This window comes from Lissotriton vulgaris, chromosome 1_1 (genome assembly GCF_964263255.1).
Source record: "Lissotriton vulgaris chromosome 1_1, aLisVul1.2, whole genome shotgun sequence".
Taxonomy (NCBI): Eukaryota; Metazoa; Chordata; class Amphibia; order Caudata; family Salamandridae; genus Lissotriton; species Lissotriton vulgaris.
The window spans coordinates 310,956,664-310,983,418 of NC_141685.1; the positions used below are offsets into that span (position 1 = coordinate 310,956,664).

Genomic DNA, 26,755 nt, shown 5'->3' on the forward strand with positions numbered 1-26,755 from the left:
GACCGGCGGAGGAGGAGCTGCGGGACTCCGACCGAGCGCCGACTGCCGGCTGACGCTGCTGGTGCTCTCCGGGCGGCCCTGCCCTCACTCGCAGTAGTGAACTCTCTCCGTGGCCATATCTGGGTCAAAACGCCAGCAACCTTGAGGAGGAACCAGAGGGTCAGTTAAGGAGCCTAGCGGAGGTCAATGACTGGCCGTGCCCCTGGAGACCACTTGAGGAACGGCCTTCCGCTGCGCCAGAGGGAGTGTGGTCGAATCAGAGGCGCTCTCACAGCGTATCTCTCTCTGGGGCCTCTGCATGGTGGTTCACAGCACTCTGGCCGAAGTGGCGTCAGTGGTGGCACAACGAGGGACGGACTTCAGGAATACCACGCCGGCCTACCTCCGCGAAGGGCCAGCGCAGCAGGGATCAGCTGGGAGGAGACCCACTCTGCAGCCATGAGGCCGAAGCAGGCGACGACCTCGCAGTCCAACAAGTTGGACAAATACACAGTGCAGAAGGGGGCGCCACAGGCAGACGCCGCCACGGGCGAGCAACCGGGGTCTAAAGAACCTCCCTGACCTCCATCTTGTCCGCCATACAGACGCTTGGCACCACGTTAGAAACCAAGATTGATAAGGTCTCCATAGAGGTGAATTTACTGTGGGCCGACCTCAACAAGACCTCCGAGAAAGCCAAGACCAACGAGGCTGATATCCGCAAGCTCCGGACGGCGTCTACGACGCTGGAACAGCGTGTCAATGAACTGGTGCACCAGCACCTCCAGATGTCCATCCGGCTGGAGGTCCAAGAAGGGAGGGCCCCAAGGAGCAACATACGGAGTTCCGGAAGAAAGTGAGGGGCCCAGTGTCGAACTTTTTCTTGAAAACATAATCCTCAATCACCTTAAACCTAAGCGCCTGTCGAAATTCTTCACCATAGAACGTGCTCACCGCGCTCCTGTCCCTAAACCCAAATCGGGTGCCCCACCAAGGACAATCATAGCCAAAATCCTGAACTACAGGGACAGGGACGCCATCCTGCAGACGGCCAGGCAGGCCGGGGACCTATCATACGAAAATGCCACGATACGTTTCTTCCCGGACTTCACCATTCAGGTACAAAAGGACAGGCGTTCCTTTCTGGGGGTGAAAGTGGCGCTATGTGAGAAAGGAATTAAGTACATGATGTTCTTCCCGGCCAAACTAAAGGTCCTGTCTAATGGCAAGTCCCTATTTTTTACATCACCGGCGGACGTGCAGGATTGGATCGATCGGCAGTCGCCCCGTGCTAGGGACCGATCGGAGGGCAAGAACTGGAGGGACACTCAACAGGCCTCACCAGAATCACCGATCGGAAGGCTGGAAGTGGACACGCAGAGCCAATGCTCATGGAGATCGAGATCTGCTAGTCCTGGTCATGGGTCCTCTGGAGGGGCGACTGAGAACTGACGGCGGAGAGAACATTGCTGCTTCACGCTGATACAGTAAAGTACTATGTGTTATGCATTGGGGGAAATGACTTATTGGCCTTTACTGACTTGCAGTTAGGGCAGAACTCAGACACTTCTTCTTAGCGACCAGAGGGGGGGGCAACATGTACCCTTTCAGTTTCAGCTGTCCCCAGCAGGGCCATGCTGGGTTAAAGACCGGTAATACCCTCAGGGGTGGCAGTGTGGCCCGCTCAGACCCAGGAACAAGGATAGGAGAAAATTAGACTCTGGTGGAGAGTGGGGCGGGGGAGGGGGGATGTTGATCCACTTGATGTTCATAATTGTTGGGGATGGGAGGGAGGGGAGGAGGGTGGCGGCTTGAGTTGGGGGTGATCCACGCACCGAACAGGGAAGGTACCGAGAGGAGGGACAGCAGGGGGAGTGCTCTGCTAGTTGTTCTTCCTTAGGGAAGGTCGATAGGCACCCTGCTAATGGGGGATGTGGGTAGTTTTGAACCTACGGAGCAGGGCAGCAGGGAGGGGGTGGAATGGGATGAGCTGGGGAGTTGGGCTGTTGGTGGGGTGGGGAGTTGGGGGAAGAAGGGGAGGTGGGGCGTTGGGAATTACCTGGTGAGGTCACTACAGATCCCTGTACTTCTAGATGTATGCTTTGCCTGGAACCCGTTGAAATCAGCAGTAGGAAGGAATTCTTGCCAGTATGAGGTGGGATAAAAGTCTCAAGGTCATGAGTTGGAACGTCAACGGGCTTGGGGACAAGCTTAAGTGAACTATTGTGATTCAATTTATCAAACGGCACGGGCCTGATGTTATACTCCTCCAAGAGACCCACTTATTGGGCAACTCCTGCCACGCTCTTAACAGGTGTGGGTCCTCGCTCTTGCCACATGCTGGGTTCACCTCAGGTTCATGCGGGGTGGGCCTAATGGTGCGTCGCAATCTGCCATTGTCAGTGGATCGCACATACTTGGACCCTCTAGGCCGCTATGCTGCTATTTCAGGGAAGTGGGAGGGCCGGGTGGTGCGCCTGGTTTCCACCTATGTCCCACCCGGGCTGCAGACACAAACATACCAAGACTTGGGAAAATTGCTTCTGTCCCTTCCAGATGGGCAACTAGTAGTGGGAGGGTACTTTAACGCGGTTGTGTCTGGCACTCTGGATAGGCACCCCCCTAGGACCCTGCCTTCGGGACACACATGGCTGGCGGACTTCACTGACACATTCGGTCTTACTGACCTATAGCGACTTAAACATCCACTTGATACCCAATACACCTTTTTCTCGGGCCCACACCGATCCTTCTCCCGTATTGACTACATTTTAGCACCTATACAGCAGGGAACCACTGTGCGAGAAGCCACACTCCTGGCCAGGGGCATTTCAGACCACTCCCCAGTGCTGGTACATATCACCTTGGGCGAAAGAAGGGTGGGCTGCATAGCACCGATCAATGCGTGGTACCTCCGTAATGAAGATAAGAGGAAGACACTGATTCTGGCCATCACCCGTTATTTCGCTGAAAATGTTGGGGCGGTAGACTCCACGGTGGCACTGTGGGAGGCCTTCAAAACGGTGATCCGAGGGGAAGCCCTCTCGACGATCGCTGGTCGCCGCAAGGAGTGGGAGGCTCAAATGGTCCAAGTGGAGACAGACCTCCAGGCATTGGAGGCGGCAGCTCCGACCCAGGACGACCCTAGAGTGACCCATCAGATGCAGCTTAAGTGCGCGGAATATAAAGCACTGGCCACTGATGCTGCTAAAAAAGTCATCAGAGACAAGGAAGGGAGGATATATGACCAAGGGGATAAGGCGGGCAAGCTGATAGCCTGGCTGAACAGGAAACAACAGATGCAGAAAGTAGTGATGGAGCTCAGAACTGACTCAGGAGTCATTGTCACAGACCCGGCCGACATTGTCCATGAGTTTGAACTGCATTACCGGAAGTTTTATAGCAGGGGGTCAGAGAGGCCGGAGGAAGCCTCCGCTGACTTGTTGAAGGACATCCGGCTACCAGCCCTGTCGGAAGAGGACCGTGAGGCCCGAGAGGCGCCACTCACTACCGAGGAGGTGGGGCGTGCCATCGGCGGCCTTCATTCAGGAAAAAAGCTCTTGGTCCAAACAGCCTTCCCATTGAGATTTTCAAGCTCAAGGCCAACACTGTCAGCCCTTATTTAAAGCAGAAGTTTGAAGAAAGCCGAGATCGGGGTTGGCTGCCGCGGGACCAACCTATAGCCACTATAGTGGCCATCCCTAAGGAAGGCAAGCCTAGAGACGCATGCGCTTCATATAGACCCATTTCGCTGCTCAACGCGGAGCCGAAGGTGTTGACCAAGGTGCTGGCTAACCGACTCCGACCTTCGTACACACGTTGGTCCACCCGGATCAATCGGGCGTTATGCCCGGCCGTAACACGGCGCTTAACCTTCGGCGAATACACGTAGTTTTGGGGCGCAGCCACACCCTTGGGGAGGACGCAGTAGTGGTGTCACTGGACGCCACAATGGCGTTTGACACCCTAGAATGGCCATATATGATGGCGGTCCTCCGGAAGCTGGGATTTGGTCCTGAGTTTGTGAGATGGGTTTGTCTCCTCTATGCTGAGCCTTTGGCCCAGGTTACAGTCAATAATAAGCTCTCCGAAGTATTCAAACTGGAGAGGGGGACTAGACAAGGGTGCCCCTTGTCCCCCCTACTGTTTGCCTTATCCCTAGAGCCTCTTGCGGCCTGGATTAGGCAGGACCTGTCACTGAAGGGCATCCGTTGGACGGATGGCTGGGAGGACAGGATTTCGTTATATGCGGACGACATCCTGCTTTACCTCACGCGACCCCGCCGATCACTTAATGTAGCTATGGATATTTTCACAAGTTTCGGAAGGAACTCGGGATATAGTATTAACTGGGGCAAATCAGTGATGTATGTTCTTCACGGAGACCCTCCCGTGCCCCCTCGGAATTGTCCCATTACTACCGTCACGGATGGGTTCCGCTATCTGGGAATTCTTATTTCCAAAGAGAAGACCGCCAGATACGAACATAACCTCCTGCCCCCACTGCAACGCTTCCAGCGGGACTCGGCGTCATGGATGAAGTTACCGCTCTCCCTCCTTGGAAGGGCATCCCTCTTTAAAATGATGGCGCTGCCAAGAGTTTTTATACGCCCTGCAGAACCATCCTGACTTGGTCCCACAATCCTATTTTGCGTCTATTGAATCGGTACTACGAGAACTACTATGGATGGGGATGCCCCGCATCTCCCTTCAGAAACTCACCCTGGGCTGGTATGACGGAGGGATTGCACTTCCGGACATTCGGTCATATTACTGGGCCGCCTACCTCTCGGCCATTAATCAGGGTAGATACGTGGCCGGCGCCGACTCAAGCTTTGCAATGGACCGCTGGCTACTACCGGGGGAAATTTTGAAGCTGCTCTATACTCAAGGCCTGGCAGATAACCCCTTACGGGGCCAACCAACCACTCGGTTAAACTTTGGCATACGGTCCAGCGAAAGCTGGGATGGACCGACACCTTGATGGCTACCCCGTTGTGGGTATCCGAAAAGTTGGGCACCCTTGGTCGGACGAAAGGATTTCAAGATTGGGACCTCATCGGGATCTCCCATGTCCGTGACCTGTGGGGTCCCGGGGGGGTTGTCTCCTTTGACTCACTCCAGCGCACGTATGAACTTACACGCACAGAACACTTTAGATACTTGCAAGTCAGACACTCATAGCAATCTAATATTCCCCAGGGTACCATGCTCCCTGCTGCCTCCCCCCTGGAGGACAGACTGCTTGACGGCCACCTGCCTGAACATGCTATCTCCCTCACATACAGGAAGATTATCAATAACTCCCCAGACCTACTCCAGCCACTGAGAGGGAAGTGGGAGGCGGACGGGTTGGAAATCGACGAGGAGGAATGGAGATTTGCCCTTGCTTCCCCAAGGGAAGTGGCCATATCGGCCAGACTACGGCTGATCCAGCTTAAAATTCTACATAGAGTCTACATATCTGGTACTAGGCTGAGGTTGATGGGCCGCAGTGAGGACGGACTCTGTAGAAGAGGATGTGGGGCAGAGGGGTCGTTCTTCCACATGTTGTGGGAATGTCCGCAGATCCAGACCTACTGGCGCCGCATTCACCGATGCATGCAAGAGGTGTGGGAGGTGGCATTGAGAGTAGAGGCTAAAAGGTGTCTCTTAAATATCTGGGAGCCTAATGACGTGACCGCGCATGGGAGGTTGTGGGCGACGCTGGGGTTTGCAATCGCAAAACGGAACATCGCCAGGCAATGGGGGCAGGCTCTACTCCGAACTTGGCCTCATGGCAAAATGACATGGACTGGTGTATGCTCCAGGAAAGGGCAGTATACGTGGCCAGAGGCTGTCCCTGGAAATGGATTGGTGCATGGACCAACTGGAACGAGTACAGGGGTCACATCTGCGAACCCCCACATGCTGCCCCGGATGACGACCAAACTGTAAGACTGAATGCTCATTGAATGACTGAAACAGTTGCTTATACCCACCTAAGTTATTTAATGAAGGGTTACCAGGAATATCTGTAATTCATTGTATTAATGTAAGTGATAATCACCGCTGTTTATCTATAATTAATAAAAAGATTTAAAAATAATAATAATAATGCTAAAAGAGATTGCAGATGTGCATTGATTCCATAAAATTGCGGGGTAACAAAAACTAATGAGCCAGACAGCCAATGCAGTGGGTCCGATGAGGCTGAGTACAACATTTGTTGGGGTGCTAATCTATGGGGGTGCCTGTGTGGTCCCAGTTCCTTTATTTTAAAAACTTGGATCTTGATGATATTTTAGAGTGTTATTGGGCGGCTGAGAACCAGATTCTGCCGGTAGAAGATGTTATGGTGTTCCAGCTAAGATCTTATGTCTTGTTACAAAAGGATAGAGGTAACTGCCACTGACAATAAAAAAAGGGATATTGTTGGTCTGTGCTTCCTTGAATAAGCAGTGTCCATTTCAGACTCAATAGACGTCCGTCTTTCTAGCAATGATGTTCTTATTTCCTCGGAAGGTGTGTTTCTGATCAGTTGTGTTACTCTTGTAATTTAAAAAAATTAAAATTGTCTTCTTTTGTATACAAATAATAATTCAAATTCGACCATTGTAGTTTACATCTAGACTATCAAATTCATCATTCAGTACTACCCCATCAGATTTCCCACCAAACTCATTAGTCTTCTGGGGATCTTCAGATCATTTAACCAGTACTTACAATCACAATTTTTCACGTAGTGCTTGGATTCATTACTGATCCCTGAGTAAGATTTTTTACCAACCGAAGCTGACAGAGTTTCTAATAAGCAAGAAGCAAGTAGGGCCCAGAAACGTACATCTCATCTCTGGGCTAACACCACCCATGCATTTTAAACTTTGCTTGCTCACAGTTCCATTAATTATGTGTTCCGTCACCCAAGAAGAGGGCAGAATTAAATGGACATTGACACTACACATTTTTCTTCACCTTAAACCTTTTTCCTATTGCAGATTGGGAAATGACATGATGAAACAGCATCCAGCTGTTTGTCTGTCCTTCAGTCCTATCTGGAGAGAGAGAGTTTCCTTCTGACCTCCTGTTTTGCTGACTTAATTTTTCTGGCCTTCGTATTCTGGACTTTTTTACCGCTGCTAATCAGTGCCAAAGTGTATGTGCTTGTTCCCTAAAATATGGTATCATTGGCATAATCACAATTGACATATTTAATTTACTTATAAGCCCCTAGTAAAGTGACCTACATGTGTTCAGGCCTGTAAATTATTTCTACTAATAGGCCTGTAGGACTGATTGTGCCACCCACTCAAATAGCTTTTAAACATGTCTCCGGCCTGCCATTGCAAAGCCTGTGTGTGCTGTTTTAAAATACTGTTTCGACCTGGATAGTTAACCTCCTCTTTTAAATACATATGTCACCCCTAACGTAGACCCTGGACAACCCCAAGGGCAGGGTGCAGTTCATTTGAAAACTTGGACATGTACTTTTAAGTGTTGCATTTCCCGGTAGTGAAAAACTCCTACATTCTTTTTTCACTACTACAAATATTTTGGATGCACGACAATTATTCCTTCAGTCAGGATAAGCACGATGGGTGAGGTTCTGGCATATTCATATGCAGAAATGTCATAGACTTGGATTCAGTGATGGCTGTACAGGTGACACATATTTTGTGTAGTGGTAATTCTTTTTGGCATGTATAAAATATGGTTATTCATTGTTTGATTTCAGAGACTCCTGAGAAAGGACACAAGACCCGGAATCTCTTAAATTAGTTTTTCTTTACTGCAAGGCCTATTTCTCCCATAGGTTAACATTGGCATTACCTTATTACATTTTAAAAGTGTAGTTTCCGATTGGGAAAAGGGAGATATTTTGAGTCTGGTGTCTCTGGACTCACAATTTAAAATTACAACTGATGGTAAAGTTTGATTTTAAGTTGCAAGCCTGAAAATTCCACTTTTGGAAAGTTGGCATTTTCTTAATTTAACCACAGTGTCTGGGGTGGGTGACAGCTGGGCTCTGTGCAGTTCCTCTGCACAGTCACACACAAAGAAAGCTTAGGTGTAACTGATGAGCCATTTACATTCTGACTGGGCATCACTAGGCTGATGGGCCATCCTGGGCAGGATGGGAGGGAGGAATTAACACTTGCAACTGAATAGGGCTGTTCCTATCCCCATACAAGGAGCTGTATACCCCCTTGTGAGTCTGGAACCATGCAGGTACCTTGTGCACTTTCAAGGCCTCTATTCGAAGTACCCCTCATTTCAAAGACATAACTGGGTATAAAAACTGGACACCTGAGACCACCAACTCAGTGCACTTCTGGACCGGAGGACATTCTGCCAGAAAGAAGTAATAGTAGACTTGCCGGTGGCCTTTGATACAGTCCCGCATGCTAGGCTCCTGGAAAGGAATAAGAAACTTACTTTTCATCTTTCGGAGTTGAGGTCTTTGTTGAACCAGGCTCTGGATGAGATGTCTCTGATTCTTTTGAGTTTCATGGGGGCTAGTTAGTCGCGTGCAGTTGTCATTGTCCTCTTGTACAGTGTAGTGAGCTCAACCATGTTGAGGTTGTCGGTGGAGGGCGGGAGAAGTGATGTTAAAGTTTCTTCGAGGTAAGAGGGGGGTGGCATTGAGGTTTCTGCTCCTTTGAGGGGTGATTTGTGCTTTGACAGGTGGAACTGCAGTTTGATTGATGTTAAATATAATGATGTGGTGGTCTGGGCAGTCAATTGGGAGAATGTTATTTATGGTTATTGTTTCGTTTTTTGGCTATGATTTCATCTAAGGTAGAGCCTTTGTTGTGGGTTTTTCTCTTGCAGTGTTAGGTGAGCTCCTTTGTGAGAAGGTGTTCATTTAGTGACTGTATAACAGTCCAGGGGAGGTTGAAGTCACCTAGGATGATGTTGTCAGAGTTGGATTGGGAGCAATGTGTAAGTAGGTCAGATATTTGTTCTCTGAAGGCAAGAGAGTTTCCTGGTGGGTGGTAGATGAGATGGAATTTAGTTACTTTATTGTCTTGACGTGCTAGGTTGGTGTTGAAGTATTCGAAGTTAGAGAAGGAGTGGGTTTTGATTTCAACTATATTGTTGTTGTTCTTATGGATGATGGCAATGCTTCCACCGCATTGGTCCATTCAGTTATTTTTGATGATGAAGAAACCAGGGGTGACTAGAAGGTCAAAGAGCGGATAGGATGTTTCATTGAGCCAGGTTTCGGTGAGGAAGGCAATGTCAATGTTGAAGTTCAGTATGACATCAGCCAGCTCTATTGCGTGCTTGACTGCAGATCTGCAGTTTATAAGTATGCAGCTGACCTCGTCGCTGTTGGAATGATTTTGGGAGGGGGGGGGCTGGGGAATGGTTGTGCATTGAGAGGGAAGTCTTGTGTCTTGTAGACCTAAGTTGGTTTCTGGCTTTGCCTATTCCGGTGACTATCTGTATGTTGGAGGGTGGGGGAATTGGGTTGTTCTGGGGTCATAGGTTTTGACGAGAATCATTGCCTCTCTCAGAGACATCTCAGGATTCGCTTGTTTTGCTCTGTGATTGGGTATTGAGAGGGGTAGAGCGCCAGCTGGTCATCTTGTGGTTGGGCAGTTGAGGGGGCTCACTGATGTTTATGAGGGAGGGGAGTTGTGAGTATTGGGCGGGGAAAAGGGGGGCATTGTTGTTGAGAAGGATTTTGTTTATGCCTTGCGTGATTGTGTTGATTTGGCTATGGAGAAGGGATAGGTTTTCAGTTATGGTTATGAGGTGCATAGGGGTCTTTGGTAAGAGTGGGTTGAGTTGTTTTTCTATACGTGTGAGGCGTTAAGTTAGTTCCGCCATCGACTCTAGGATAGGGGTAGGGGTCGGAGCATATTCGACTGAGGGTGTAGGTTGGGACAGGAGGGTCGAGGTTTGGTAGTATTAGGGGAAGTGGAGACACATGCATCTTCAGATGGGCAGTGGTGGGAGGGATTGGGGAGAGTGCTTCTTGAGTGTACTGGTGTTATTTTGTCTGAGGGTTGGGCGTTGTTTAGACATGTGTTGGTGTTACCGCGGGTAGGGAGATTAGGGGAGATGTGTTGGGTCGGGTGAGGGGGTGAGATAGGGCGCGATGTCTTGAGGTGATAGGTGTGGTCAGGAGGGACGGGAGTGAGGGGGAGAAGAGAGATCCTGCGTGGGAGTGGAGTATAGGTCTCAAGAGCTCAGTAGTTGAGGGTTTGTGGCAGGTTTCATGGCCTCATGGCCGTTCTTTCTTGAACCGGGTTTTGGGGGGGGGGGATTGGGAAGGGGTAGGATAGTTGGACCGGGTAGAAAGGGAGTTTCACAGCTTGGGGAAGGCAAGTTCAAATTGGTGAAGGTTGAAGTTGTTGGTTTGGACCATGACTTTGCCATTTTTCAATTGTTTGTCGAGGAACCAACTGAAGTCTAATCCTGAGAAATCAGAGATTCTTTTTTGGTTCACCGACTGCTTGAGTGGAGACTCTGGTGGCCAGGGTTATGTCTCCCCATCCTCTGCTCAATTCCCGGTCAAGGATTTGGGCATCTCTATTGATAATTCTCTCTCGATGAGATCGCAAGCCCAGTCAGTAGTAGGCACCTGTTTTGGTCTATTGTGAATGCTGGGGAAATTCCTACCCCTGCAATCACTAAATTCGGGGAAAACTGTGGTCCAGGCGCTGGTTACCTCCAGATTGGACAATGCGAATGTCCTGTACCTGGGTGCTCCTGAGTATCTTCTCAACTTCTTGCAGGTAGTTCTAAATGCAGCTGTGAGACTTATGCGTAATCACATGACACATAAGTCCCTACACCCTTAAGTGCTACACTAGTTTCCAGTGAGAAACAGGATTAATTTCAAGGCTCTAGTGCTGTTTTTCAAAGCCTTATAGGGTACAGATGCAGGCTATCTCAGGAAGAGGGTGTCATTACACACCATCCAGAACGCTGAGGTCTTCCTCAAATGGTCTGGCCTCAGTTTCCAGGATACTCTGAGCCCATTCCAGTGGAATCTGCTTCAGATGACACTCCGATCTATAACCGACCTGGCGGTTTTTAGAAGACCATTAGCTAAGGGACACTTGTGCTGAGTAGCTGTGCGCTGTATAAATACGATCATCCATTCAAGAAGGACTGCTGTGCTGCTAAAAAGATTGTCACTCTGCTGGACTCCTGCTTTTCTGTACCTGCCCTGCTGCCAGCTGCCGTTCTTGCCTCGGAGTGAGAAGGCCTGGATCTGCATCTATACATCCCCAGAACCATGGGGACTCCAAGGGCTTGTTGGCTTGCTTCCTGCTCTGAAGTCTCAGGAATTCCAAAGACTTCCAACAACCCTCTTTAGCCTCAAGGCTCTGCAAACTGTGAGTGTGCCCTGCAAAGTGGTGCCAAACCAGTTCTGGGCCCTTAGTAGTAGGCTCTCTGGCTTTATTCCTGCAAAACACGCGCATTGCTGTTGTACCAGTTGCAACAGACTCATCTCTCCTCGACCTTGGTGCTTGGCTTCTAAGGATGAGGACATCTCATCACTGGCTGGTTTGCCGATGAAGCTTCTTAGACTGCGTGGATAAAAAACTGATGCATCGCCTACATCTAGCCAGACTGACGATGATGAATCGGCTCCTCTTATCGGGTCTTTGCCGACGACAGTTTTTCTTTTCAATGGTACTTTTTCAGCGGGACAAGGTTGGTCCCTGTACTCCCTCACCGTCAGTCTGAACTTTTGATTTACCCTTGTCAAGCGCAACCAGATGCCCTTGGTTATTTTTGTGTGGTGTTTGGACTGTTTTACTGTACTAAGTGTTGCACAAATACTTTACACATTGCCTCTTAAGTTAAGCATGCTTTCTCTTTGCCATGCTTCCAGAGGGTGAGCACAGTTTGAATTAGGGTGTGAATTTAACTTAGACTAACTATGACTTGTTTCTACTTGGACAGGGTGCATACCTCTACCAATTTGAGGCCCAATTTCTAAAAGGCACATTAATGCACACTTGGATAAGTATGTCAGGTGATCTTGTGCTTTGGGATTTACAGGTCTGATTGCATCCATTGCTATTTGTCTGGTAGTCTGTGTGCATGAATGTCAGTAGGTCTGGTGTTCTGAGTACCTATAAAACTATGTATATCGGTAGCTGCATGTCTGGTGGTCTGTTTGCCTCTGTGACTATACGCTGGCTCTTATTTGCATTAGTGCCTGTAAGCTGTACGTGTATGGATGTTCGTATATGTGTTTCTTTGTCTGCATATGTGCAAGTATGAGTAACCTATGTTAAGGGGTATGTGGATGCTGTATATCTCTATATTCATTCACTACAAAGGCCAAACATTTTCACTTTCTAAATGCTTGTTTTACTTAAAGTTAACCTAAGGAAATGATGAACGGAGAGCTGAAACCTTTCAGACACTCACCCCCAGTCACAGATCTGGGTAGAATCCATCATCGTTCTTTAGCTCACTTCGCCACCCCAGTTCAGACCCAGCTATATGCAAATCAATCTTCACCCTCTGCCTTATGGGAACAGTCCAGCCCGAACTGTCACTCCAGGTTTTCCCTAGACCAGAAAAAAGCATCCTGTGACCGGTTTCGGGGTAACACCCCTCATCAGCCAGGCTAGCTTGAATCCAGTGGCAAAGTGAGCAAGGGACCCACGTCTGGGCATACCCTGCCAACTTAGAGAGAACAAAGCAAATGCAAGGAAATGATGGACGGAGCCCTGAGACCTTTCTGACACTCACCTGCAGTCACTGATCTGAGTTGAATCTATCATTGTTCTTTTGCTCACCATGCCATCCCAGTTCAGACGCATCTATATGCAAATCAGTCTTGACTCTGTGCCCCGTGAGAACAGTCCAGCCCGAACTGCCAAACCAGATTTTCCCTGGACGATGGATTTAGGCCCAGATCTCTGTACTTTGGTGAATGCATGAGATTGTTCTGCATTCTGCCCATCAATTGATCTTTTACCTAAAGTAGCATAGAAAATATGCTGTAGGAGATGCCAGAAATAGGACAGTGTTGAGGCACATTAAAAACAGTTCTGCTTGTTTCTTTGCACTAGCCATTGCCTTTTTAGCTATGAATTGGTTTTGTGAAAGGTTCATGTTTGGTTTCCCCACTGTATATGTTTCTTTTTAGCCCATATGAAAGACATGTTACCTTCTCTAGACACCCATCAGGTATATACAAAGGACATCTTTTGACGTGTGTTAGATGGTTTGTCAGATTGGTGAAAGCACAATTTTCATCTAGGAAGCCACGTATTTGGTATTTAAAACCTATAACAACCTATTACAAGCAGATGCATTTCTAGAAACATTGGAAAAATAACCAGAAGGTGCAATAAATGAATCCTCTAGACTTGGCTTTTTATATAGTGCCTGATCATTAAGACACACAACATGCACAAAATCGCCATTAGATCACGCATATATGCACACATGAATACCAAATCAACAGGCACTGATTCAGACAGCACCACAAATAGAAATCCATGCACAAATACCAACAAACCTGCTGTAGAAACCCATGCAGATGCACGTAGGCGAACAGACCAACAAATGCGTGTGCACACAGGCCAAGTGACATGAGGGTACCCATTGCACGCACTCAAAACAACACACAGGCTCCCATGAAACCTGTGAACAGCGACAATACAGACACATTCACATACACAGTCCTCAGACAAAGCACAAACAGAAGCACATAAGTGACATAGCTCGTACATCCTATTACGCTTGGATCAGTTTGATGGATGGGTGGATGTGACCGGTATCAGCGGAATGGTTAAATTGATATGCCCATCCTTCTCATGGTCACCTCTAACTTGCACATCACAGGCTTTTAGAGGGAAAAAGTGCCAAATTTCAGGCACTGAGTACTGTGTTGATCCTTGTCAGCCTTAGCAACATGTGCCACAATTTGTACAGGTGTGAGGGTGGTATCCCTAATGACCTATTTTGTAGACTTCATTCAGGTATCATGTTGGAATGGCACAGTTGGATTGTAGTATGTAGTCGATGATCCACTTTGAGCATCAGTGAGAACATCATTGAGATTCACATTGCTCTGATACCCTATTAACTGTCTAAAATATTTAGCTTACTTGTTGACAAGATCTCTCCTTACAGTACTCTTGCTTCCTAGTAAGAAAGACATGCTACATCTTGAAACAATAGATTACCTCCATCATCGCCATTTCTCTGCTTTTAAGGAAACAAGATCCAGTTCTCCAGGAGTCTCAGTGAAGGCCCAAAAAGTGCATTTGGTTGCATCAAATTGTTGCTCTCTTTACATTCAAAAACTCTTGGCTGTAGTATAAGTTTATAAAAAGACGTCCATCCATATTTTTTATTAAGAAAGGGCTTCAATTCAAAAAAAGAATATCAATTGGCTCTCAAAATTCCAACAACATTAACCATCACTGTTGCCATTATAATATAAGCAAACACAAGGAGATGATGGACGGAGTACGGAAACTTTTCAGACACTCACCCCCAGTCACAGATCTGGGTCGAATCCATCCCCATTCTCTAGCTCACTTTACCACCCCAGTTCAGACAAAGCTATATGCAAATCAGTCTTGACCTTGTGCTCATGGGATTTAACCCAGATCTCTTGACTGGGGGTGAATGTATTGATTTGTTCTGCATTCCATCCATCAATTGTGTGTCTTTTGCTTCCTCGCCTTAAGTACGCCGGTTATACCCAGACGTGGCTAACTGTGCCACTGGATTCAAGCTATCGTGGCTGATGAAGGGTAAAACTCTGAAACCGGTCCTAGAATGCTTGTTTCCAGTCCAGGGAGGACCTGGCTTGGCAGTTCGGCTGGACTGTTCCCATGAGTTACAGGGTCAAGACTGATTTGAATCTTGCCAGGTCAAAACTGGGGTGGCATGGTGAGCAAACGAATAATGGATTTAGCCCAGATCTCCTGACTGATTTATTCTGCATCCCGTCCATCAATTGTGTCTCTTTTGATTATAATATGAGCAGAATGAATGATTTTATTCAGAGACTATTGTTTTTTTATTTATTTTGAATGCAAACTATGTGTATAACAAGTAAATGGATGCAACTTTGTAAACTTACAGTATGGCTAAGATTTGTAGAGTAAAAGCCTACAAAATGCAGAATTGTGATTCAGAATTTAAAAATAGGAAACTTGAAAAACCAAGATACAGATTTGCCTAAAAGGATCGCTCTTGGTTTGTGCCACTCACATCTGATATGAAGAGTGGCAGCAGCTGTTGCTGTTATTGTAAACACTGCAAAGTAAAAGGAAATTGATGACGGATTCCTGAGTGTCCGCACAAAAGGGGCATAAACGTGAGGAAGAAACTCTCCTCCCACCAGATCTTGGCAAAGCTTCTTTGAACAAAAATACATGGTGAACTTTAACCTACTAAAACCTGGTTTGGCCTTTTTGCATCCACTAAGTATAAGAGATTGAGCATAGGCATCAGAATCTGACTAGAGAGAGTTGTGCTTCTAGAGGAGCAAGTGCCTTGTTTGCACTCAATGGTTTTCAACCAAAGTTCCAAGCAACCTTAGGTTTGACCAGGGTATAAGGAGAGCTAGTCGGATGGTGGTCTGAAGAAGTTTGGTATAGATTCATATAAAGAAGGAGTCATTCCCTTTGTCAAAGGCATATGAAGAAGTGTATCTCTAGCATGCAAACCAATTATCCGTCTAAAGAAGACTTTTTGAAAACAGCGTCTTGAAGAATGAGCCTGTAACCAAACGCAGAGGTGGTTGTATTCAAAGTGTTAGTGTAATACAATTTTAAAGGGGCCAGAATGAATGCCGAATCCTGCAGAGAACGTTTTTAGAATGCCTACCTTAGGTAAACACTAAGGTCAGGCTTTTGGATATCTTGTAGTGCTTTCTGCTAGATTCAGACTGACTCCTTATTAATCAAACTCCTTTACTTTACCAAAAAAGCCCTGGAGTAGGCGAGTTTTTGTCTGATAGATGTATGCGGTGTGAGGTTCATATATGTGTTCTTGCCTTTAACAGATGGGCGCCTCACTCAACAGAAGTCATTAGTTATTACCAATAGATCCATCGGCTTGTTACAAGTTGGCAAAGTAGTTAACTTCACTATAATTTGATATCTTGCTAAATAATTTGTGTTTTACAGAGTGTTTCATACTCCAGATTTGCAGTTTTAAGCAATGTAGTAAACAGTGCTACTACTAGCAAGTTTAATGGTGTTCATTTGATCTGGGTAAAGGCTGAGTCTGCCTCATCCGGATTCAAATTTGTGACTGGTGGGTGAATGCATGGTAGAACAGCGGCCAACGTTAGGGTCACTAAGCCATCCCACCAGCCTAAAGGCATACCTAATTTAAGCATCTATCAATCTTTGATGGATTTTGAAAAATTTTGGCGAGCTAAGAGCATTTGTTGTTGAGATACTGCGAGGAATGAGAAGTGATGTTCAGCATATAGCAGGTAAATCAACTACAGAAAAGACAACTATGAAAACCATCACATGAGGGGATGTGCTTCTTCATTAATGCTGGTTATTCTAGCATCTCTTCAATTAAACACCTCTTCAGAGCTAGTGATTTCTGTTTTCAGATGACAGAAGACAAGGGCAAGGAAGCACTTGGGTCCCTTGGCAAAAAAAGTTTACATTGGTACCCACCTATTATGGCGTCCCTTGGTGGTGAAAGCTCTCACACTAGACATCTGGGATGGGAAAGAGGGCTGTGTGAACAGGGGTTCATCAGAATTTGTATTTCTAGATGCCGCCTAAATCCAGGTCTACCATCGACATTTTGCTCGGATATAGATATGTATTTTCAATACATTGAAAGGTTTAGACCTGCTGTTCTAATCTCCTTCATCCTTTCTTTTTAGCTGGTCGCCTTCACACCTCCAAACGTAGAGTATGCCACTATTGAGCTGGGCTACAAAGGACTTCTGTCAGATGGAGGTGACACTTTTCTGGACAAATTGTGAGTATTTCACGATTGTGTCATAATCTGGGCAGTCAAATTTACAAACTACTTGGGGGTCATTGAGTTTAATTGCTTTTTATTTCACTGTCTACCATTGGGTCATTTTTTCCATCACTGTAGGCTGCCAATACGAGTGATAGTTTTCCTCATATTTTAGTTAATGTTTTGCAGCTAGCACTAAGAGAGAAACAAAAACGTATAAAATACCTTCCTTGAAGAGTTCAAATCAAAGCAAGCTTTCTTCGATTTCATGTAAAATCATAAAAGCACATATTATAAAAAGACACTTTTCAGCCTATCCAATCGAAAAAGGAGCCAGTATACAGATAGTTAATTATCAATTAAATGTTTAGGTCACTTTGGGTTAAAATATTTCAAAACAACAATAATTCGAAAAAGGCAGTATTGAATAAAAACAATTTATATTAGTTAAAAAGCCTCACATTGTGTTCCGAAATTTGATCACTGATTTTAAAAAGCTGGTTACTGCAAGTATAGCAAAGTCTTCTTCTAGTTTTTGCAGCTTTATATAAGCTGCAAGACAGGTTGTTTGAAGAGTTTATAATACATGTGACAATATGCAACAAGTTTCAGGAAAATAGTCACTTAATCAAAGAACAAATCCATTAATAGGCAATGTTCTTCACAATGCCATGCTCGCGTGAGTGTTGCCTTGCGTATAGGCAGGGTTTGCTGGTGCTCACCCTATATAGAGGTACCTATTTGTTGGCCCAAGGTTACAATGTTCGACAATAGAGGGTCTTAGTTTGCTTAGGCAAACTGTCCTATGCTAACAAAGGGTACTACAGAGCTATCTGGCTTGACTTCCAAGGGGGACATGCAGTACTTGTAAATTCGAGATTTAATAAAAGCTGGATTTTTCATGTGCAAATCTTTGAAAATCTTGCAACAAGTTTTTAATGTAGATCTGTGTGTCACTGGGAGCCAGTGAAGGTCTTTTGTCACTTTAGAAATAGGGCAATGTTTGGGAAGCTGATAAATCAGCCGAGCAGCCCTGGTTTTTCACTAAGCGAAGCCTCCACGTAAGAATGTTTAGGGAGACCCAAGTTAAGAGAATGGCCATAGTCAATTCTTGACATGACCAACGCTAATATAACTTGAAGCAAGGTGTCGGTAGTAAGGAATTTCTTGATCTTTTTAATTCTGCGAAGTTGGAAAAAGCTGAAGGATATCACCGAGCCAAGTTGCAGTTTCAGAGATAGCTCCTTCGTCAATCATGAAACCAAGACTTTTTACCAACTTCTTTGAATAGGGGGAATGGCTCCTCTCATTGGGCCAGTAGGAAGGACGCCAAAGGTCAGGCTTATTTGTGGTGACTACTATCTCTGTTTGGTCAGAGTTTAGTTCATCCAATCCCACATGAACAGAATTGTGTCCTGGAAATGCAGCTTAGAATTTAGTGTGCTGTCAACAGTGAAGTGGAGTTGCATGTCAGCAGCATAGTTAAAACTTTTAACTTTCATGTTTTTGAGAGAGTGAACCAGGGTTTTGATACATAAATTTAAATGATGAAGGGAGAGAAAAGAGCCTTGTGGTACCCATCAATTCACTTTAGGAGAATTTAAAGGGAAAAGTCTAACTGACTGAAATCTGTCCCTGAGAAAAGAGACAACCAAATTTATTGCTGAGACCTGTAATGTAACAGTGTGTAATGTGAACTAATAGTGGACGGATGGGACCTTTCATACCCTTCTGATCTGCTTTCCTTGATCATAGGAAGGTATGGACTTACTTTTGTTAGGAACTTGTAAAGAACAAGGAGACTGGTGTGGCAATCCATATGTTGTGTGGTTTATTTGGTAACATTCATTTATAAGAAAATAATCTATTCACCTTTCGAATGTAAACTTTTCAAATGGCTGCTGTATGCAGAACAGGATTATCCCCTGCCCCATTCATGTACATGTATGAAAGGTCTTTGCTAGATTATAAATTGTGTTGAGAACTCTTGCTCTTTTACCAATAAACTGCTTTTTGTTTCAGCAAAGGGGACTTAATCGACCCAAACCTGAAAGACCAAATCAGGTTTTATCGAATTCCACGTGTGATAAAGGCCCTCTTGTCCATTATTACAAAGCCACTGGTGAGATTTTTTTTTGTTCTTTTATTGCCATGACTTATGTTAACCAAACCATGTCTTACGCTACATGGTTATCCCAAGTACTGTTGTTTCCACAACTTCATTGTTGTCCCATTGTGTATTCGACTAACACATTTCCGACCATGTGACTGAAAAAATTTGTAGCCCAATGAGTGACATCCCTCTCGTTCAAAAATCGGCATATCTCGAGACCCTTGAATGATCCTTGTTGCCTAACTGGGACCTTTATCCCCATGACTGACAAGCAAATTTCATGACTGACCTGTGCCAATCTCTGTGATTGACATATCATATCACCAAATACCAATATGTCACTAGAAGTTTTAACATCACATCCAATGACATATGCCTGGTATAGTTCCAGCCAATAAGTGACAACCCTGGTCCATGGCGGACCTGCCTGGAGTATCTTCAACCCCAAATTAAAAATCTTCATCCCAATAAGGGGTATATTTCTAGAACGCTGACTGAGGCTTCTCTATCCTTGTGTACAAAATATCTCCAATGCGAACTGAAGGCCAGCCTTACACTACAGTTCACTGTCTTATGACAGATTGGTCTTCTGTCCTATCACTTACATAGCTACCAATTTTTGACTGACATTCTTTACCTCACAACACTTATTGCTTGAAATGGAATTGGCATGATCCTAGCTGTCCATGGAGTTGTTCAAATCGATGGGTGATGTAGTAAATTGGGCTTTTGCTTTCTGGAGTTTTGACCCTCCTCATGCACCAACCACAATCCTTGCCAGGGTGAACAGCAAAACAAAATCACTAAATTAGCCTATGCTTAACCCTCTGGTAGCTTGGCACAAAAGCAGTCTGGTTTAACCTAAAGGCAATGTGTAAAGTATTTTTGCAGCACTCAAACAATAATAAAGTGAAAAGACCACACAAGAAAATTCCCTCACCAATTTAGAAAAATTGAAAAGACCACACAAGAAAATCCCCACACCAATTTGGAAAAATAGAGAACATTGTCATAAATACAAAGACAGCTGAATTAATTAAATACAATCAGTAGAACCGGAGTTGTGAATATGTTTAGTTTTAGTGAAAAATAGCACTTAAAAGATCAAAGCTCAAACTGCGGGCATCTAGTCGCAAGAGACTTTGCCCCATTTAAAAGTTATAGCAATTGCAATGGAGCGCTGTTCGTATACACAATGTGGATAGGAAATTCTACTGAAGAGGGAAAACCTCAAATGTTAACTAAACCATCTCAATCTCAAGATTCAGATACGTTCTTAATTGGATCCCACAAAAAAAATTCTTCCTCTGATAGCAGCAGAGGAGTCCTCTGAGGTACAAAGCAGGCCTCAAGTAGCAGAGCAGTCCTCTGAAGTACAAGTCAGTCCTTCTGGGGTTTCTCTGCAGGTCCAGGAGTGATCTGAAGAATTGGTCTGAGGGTCCAATATGTTTACCTGGTGCCAGACTTCGAAATGGGACAAACATCTAGACTTTTCTACATGTGGTCCTGGAAATGTCCACTCCTTCCCCTGCCTAGGCTCCAAGATATCTAGGGAGACAAAAGGCTGGTGTCAAGTTATTTTGCAGTGTGCTGGAGGCAGACCCTTTGAAATGTAAATGGGACAAGGAACAGTTCTGCCTCTCCCATTCTGACAGGAGTGCCCATCCTGCCAACAAATAGTCCCCCTTTGTCTCAATGTCTGGGAGAAATACACAAAGTCCAACAGCCCACTATTACCAAATATGTGACCCAAAGCACAGGCTGCAGGTACCAAATGGTTAGTACCAGAAAATGCCAGCGTTCTAAAGGAGGCATTTTTAGAATTGTGGTTTAAAATCCAGCTTTACTATTAAAGAGAATTTTAAATTACAATTCTTTTGAGAAAACGTGACTTTTCGACCTCTTCCCAATCAAAAGTTAGCACTTATTAAATTTAATAGGGTAATCCAATGTTATCCATGGGGAGGCATAGGCTGTGCAGTAGTGAAAAACGAATTGAAGAGTTTTTTACTACCAGGACATGTAAAACCTAAAAGTACATGTCCCACTTTTCAAATACAGCGCACCCTGCCCCATGGGCTGTTTAGGGCCTACCTTAGGTGTGACATATGCATTACCAAGAAAGGTTTAGGCTTGGCAAAAGGTTTATTTTTCCAAATTGAACTGGCAGTTTAAAACTGCACACAGGCTTCAATGGAAGTCCTAGGACTTCGGGATACTTAAGTAGGTGGCACAATATTTGCTGCAGGCCCTCTAGTAGCATTTAATTTACAAGACTTGCGAGCACATTCATTACTTCTTTACTTGGTACTCGTAAGTAAATCAAATGTTCCAATTCGGTGTAACATACATTTGCCATGTTTAAAGGAATGAGCACGAGCACTTTAGTTCTTGTTGGCAAAGGTAGAGTGCACAGAGTCTACAGGGCCAAAAAAAACGGGTTCAGAAAATAGGACGAGAGGAGCCAAGACACATTAAGTTGATTCAAACTCTATGACTGACTTGTCTTCTGGCCCCATGACAGACTTGCATTTTGCTCTATGAAAGGGATGTCTTTAGCCTTCTGGCAGACATGCCTTCAATGCTGACCGAATTCTAACCCCATCACATACCTATTTCCGGTTCTGTAGCTGATTTATCTCAGACCCTGTGACGGGCCTAGTTCCAGCCCTATACATAGGATAGCTCCAGTATTGTGAGTGCCATTTTGCTAGTTCTAGCTGACCATTTTATCAGCCCTACACATCTCAGGTAGGCAGTTATCTTGCCCCATGGCTGAAAACATCTTTTACTTGCAGTTATAAGCTCGATATTTGTGTTTTGTACATTTTAAGTAAGTTAGAGGCAGTTCTATCAGCGCACAGATTTCGAGGCAGCAGGCAGGCACCATTAAAGGATACCTCAGCTTAATGATAAGAACTACTGCATCCATTTTTGCATTTTCTCCAAGTAAGCCATGGCTTCTTGGGTAACGTAGCTGCTTAAAGTGAAAGAATTTCATTCTAGGAAACTTTTGCTATACAAATGCACTTTGACTTCTAGATTTTAAAGCAACAATTACAGTAGAAGTTATGAGGATCTTCAAGTTAAGTTTATACATTGGGAATATTTGTGCATGTTTGAAGCAATTCATTAAAAATTAAGGCATATTTAATGAATAATTTATTTACTTACCAGTGTTGTATGCATGCACAAGAAGACCCTTTGAATATCATATACATGGATGTCCATTCCAAACAAATTTCACAGCCATCTGTTAAGGTAATGAGTGGCTTTCTAAAATCTTTCATCAAGTTTCTCCTTAACATGACTTGCAAGAAATGTTCCAAATAAAGCTCCCCCTCACCCACCAAAAGAATTTTCAGTGAAAAGATAAAGCATTGTAAACACACTGGACACTGTTTTTTATTGCATCACAATATACTTTTTAGGAACAATTGCAAACTGTTTTTAACAAAACTCCTTAGCCCCCACTTTAGTGCCCTAGTTGTCAATTAAATAATCGCAACAAATTAGTTGTCAGCTGCACAAAAGACAGTTGTTAGAACTGGGGGTCTCTAGTTGGCAGAGGTATGTAGCACTGTCCAAATAGGGACCCTTGCTTATTGTCAGGGTAAGGAGGAACACACTTTAGATTACCTCTGCTCACCCCCTTGGTAGCTTGGCACAAGCAGTCAGGCTTATCAAAAGGCAATGTGTAAAGTATTTGTACCAACACTCACAGTAACACAGTGAAAACACCACAAACTGACTCCACAACAGTTAAAAAAAATAAAGGTATTTAATCTAAACTACACAAGACCAAAACGAGAAAAATCCAACATACATAGTTCAAGAATATGGTTGCAAAAAGAGTTCTTAAAGTTGCGATAAAAATAATCCACAGTTGCGTGAAAAGTTCACAGTTGCGTCACGTTTGGAAAGGGGCGACCAATCGGTCCCCCCGAACGTATGGTGGAGTACCCCGATCCCCCCGGGAAGCCATTTTGGGCGGGAGGCGCGTCTCGGCTGGTATGCCCGAAGCGGCGTAGCCGGGGCGCGCTTTTTCCCGCCCAAGAGTGGGTTGTCCTAGACACCGAAGCCGTCCGCCACGCCCAGGGAGGCGGGTTCACGCCCGCCCAGAGAAGAATAAAAGGAGCCACAAGCCAAGGAAGCATCCTCTTGTTCCTGTGCTCTGAAGCTGCACCTCCTCGCTGCACGTGAGCTCGAGACGGAACGAAGAGCCATTTTTGGAAAGTTGTAATTTCTCTCTTTTCTCTTCTAGTACTGCAAATCGCGTTCGGGATCTTTCACCTACGAAGGACAATGCCGGGCAAGAGAGTCGCAAAGAAGGTCAGCGCCGACCAGATGCTCCGGATGTTGGTGAAGGACATGGCAGAGATGAAGAAAAAAATGGCGGCCAGGGACGGTGCGGGAAGGCCTAAAAGACCCAACCCGACGGAGGCTCCGGCCGGAAGAAGGAAGAGGGCCAGGAATGGGTCAACCGAGGACGAGGTCCCAGTTCCAGAGGCTCCTCCGTTGAGCCCTCCTAGACCAGCGGAGATTCCCGCGCCGGCTCCTGCCGAGGGTCAGCGGATCCCCGTTGTGGTTACCCCAGTGGACGATGGGGACATGCCTCCGGAGTTGGCTGCCCAGTTGGCGGCATGGCTGGGTAATAGCAGCGGGCGTTCCGTGGCTCCGGGGGACACGGCTGAGGAGGCCAAGCAATTAATGAGGCAGTTGTGGCAGTCTCGAGAGGCCGCAAAACCTCCTTGTCCGTTTGTTTCCCCGCAGGCTCCAGTAGAGCAACCCGCAGCTGGCACGAGTTCGGCAGCAACGGCGGTTACAGCTTCTAGCTCAGGTAAGCAGCTACTGCCGATTGCGGGGAAGGGGTCTGTTCCCTCGAGAAGGGAGAAATTGGCTCAGCATATCCCGATGGAGGTCAAGGAACGGATATGGGCTGAGATATACGTAAACATGTTCTCCTTGCTAACTGACCATTATGAGATTGAGCATGTGAAAGTTCAGAAGGAACTCATGCATCCGAGTGTTTGGCGCGCAAAAATGGCCGCTTTCAGAGTCGATGAGACGATAGGTAACTGGGGTAGAGCATTTGGCATATTCACTTCGATTATGGGGGAACGGAGACCAGATTTGTTGACCGAGTTACCTGTGTACCAGTCACGTATTATGGAATATTCTCAGACATATGTGGGCAATGAGTGGTTTTGTTATGATAACATTTTTCGTAGAGCAAAAGAGTTCGATACGTGCATGACGTGGGATTGTTACGACTCCATTTCTTGGCAAAAAATGGAACAATCAGGCATGTTAAAGGCGCCTTTGGTGGGGGGGGCGGGGGTGATCTTTCCCGCCAATCATCCGGGGCGCCCTTTCGGACGGGGGCAAGTAACGAGCATCACCCAAGGCCGAACGGCAATACAGGTAAAAAAGGGGTATGCTGGAACTATAACAAGGGGAAGTGTACGAGGCCCCAGGGGTCATGCAAGTTTAAGCATGAATGTGGGGGGTGTGGACAGTCTTCGCATCCCGAGACCATGTGCAGAGCCAAAACGGGTGATAACGGTAGTAGGGCAAGCGCCAAACAGGTCTGACATAGTCCGAGGGGCGGCATTGCCCACACCGGTTGATACCATGGCAATGATTCCTTGGCTCAGCGTATACCCTGATCATGTCTCCGCTGGGGTGCTGCGGGACGGGTTTTCTTATGGTTTCCGCATCCCGGTGGGGAATTTTCAGAGTAAAGCACAGTGTAAGAACCAAATTTCGGTCCTGCATAATACGGCAGTGGTGCAAGCAAAGATTGGGAAAGAAGTAGCCCGGGGTCGGGTGGCAGGACCATTCAGCACGCCACCAGTTCCTAATTTTGTTTGTTCACCATTGGGAGTGGTCCCCAAGAAAGACCCGGGTGAGTTTAGACTGATACACAATTTGTCAGCCCCGAGGGATTTGTCGGTTAATGATGCAATAGACCCAGGGCTTTGTTCGGTGCGGTACGCATCCTTCGATGATGCAGTCGCCATGTTGAATCGCCTGGGGCCCGGAGCGCTGATGGCCAAATCTGACATCGAGTCCGCTTTCCGGTTGCTCCCGGTACACCCGGACGATCAGCGTCTCCTGGGCTTTATGTTTCAGGGGCGCTATTACATGGATAAATGTATGCCGATGGGCTGTTCCATATCGTGTGCTTATTTTGAAAAATTCAGTTGTTTTCTGCAGTGGGCATTCACAAGGATTACGGGTTTTCAGCATGTCATGCATTATCTAGACGATTTTCTGTTTCTGGGGGCAGCCGGGGACTCAGAATGTGCACAGGCTCTAAATGAATTTTGTGATCTGATGAGACAGTTTGGTGTGCCATTGGCGCCGGGCAAGACTGTGGGGCCCTCAACTTCACTCGAGTTTCTTGGAATAGAGCTCGATTCTGAAGGGGGTTGCTTCCGCTTGCCAGAAGAAAAAGTGCGGAAATTCAGGGCTTCGCTTGAAGCATGTATTAGAGAAACTAAGGTGAACTTGCATCAATTACAGCAGACTGTGGGGCAGTTGAATTTTGCCCTTAGAATAATGCCAATGGCCCGCCCCTTTTCCCGCTCGATTGCACAAGCCATGGTCGGTCTTAAAGAGGGGCATCACCGCACGAGGCTCTCGGCCGAGATTCGCCAGGACATGCGCATTTGGTTGGCATTCCTGGCGGACTTCAATGGTCGGGTTGTCTGGACGAAGCCGGCGGTGTCCTCCGAAGAGTTGGGGCTGTGGACCGATTCGGCGGGGAGTATAGGCTTTGGCGCCATATTTGGCAATCACTGGTCGGCTCAAACGTGGCCGTCATGGTGGCACAAGTGTGGACTTACAAGTAACATTGCTTTTCTTGAACTGTTCCCTATTCTGGTGGCTTTGAAAACATGGCCTGAGGGGTTTAGGGATCACTCTGTGGTGTTCTGGTCTGATAACATGACCGTGGTTGAGTGTATCAATAGTCAGGCAGCGCGATGCAAGTGGATCCTGAGGTTGCTCAAGGAAATTGTTTTACTGTGTATGCAATTGAACGTGCTCTTTAGAGCGAGGCATGTGCCAGGGGTGCTGAATCAGGCTGCTGATGCGCTTTCTCGTTTCCGTATGCAGGCCTTCTGGGGTTTTCTGCCCACAGCGGACCCGGTGGCGGCACCATTTCCCGAAGCTCTCTGGTCTCTCGGTGCCCCGAACTACAAAACCTCGTGGGAGAGAGTTTAGCACCCAGGACAAGGAAGGCATATGAAGGGGCGTTCCGTTCCTATTGGTCCTTTTTGGGGTCTGCTAGGGGAGAGCTTTGGGGTCAGGAAGAACTAGTCATAAAGTTTTTGCTGTCTTTACGCAGAGCAGGCAAATCGGTGGCCACGGCCCAGAGGCATCGGGCCGCCATTTCCTTCATGGTGCGGGCGCATGGTATCCAGGACCCTACAGCGTCTTTCGTGGTACAGAAAGCGCTGCGTGGGTGGCAACGCCTTGAGGGTCGCAGAGAAGATGAAAGGCACCCGATAGGTCTGGATAGGTTGGCCCTGTTACTGTCCGTACTCCCTGCTACATGTTCATCCCAGTCGGAAACAGTGTTATTCCGGGCCGCTTTTACATTAGCTTTTCATGGGGCTATGCTGGTAAGCGAACTGGTGGCAAAAAATAAGCAGGATACGGGGGGTGGACTGTGCCGAGAGCACATTCAGGTAAAAGGGGAGACGATGATTCTCTCGTTTGTCAGGTCCAAGACCG

At 46.3% G+C, this 26,755-nt stretch overlaps 1 protein-coding gene across 1 annotated transcript in view; it reads left to right on the forward strand.

Moving 5' to 3' along the window:
- FAAH (fatty acid amide hydrolase) overlaps positions 1–26,755 on the forward strand; it is a 430,791-nt gene that overhangs the window by 327,063 nt on the left and 76,973 nt on the right. Inside the window, exons 10-11 of the mRNA XM_086952348.1 lie at positions 16,817–16,914; positions 18,922–19,021. Of these exons, the coding sequence (XP_086808474.1) occupies positions 16,817–16,914; positions 18,922–19,021 (198 nt within the window). The remainder of the gene's footprint in view (positions 1–16,816; positions 16,915–18,921; positions 19,022–26,755) is intronic.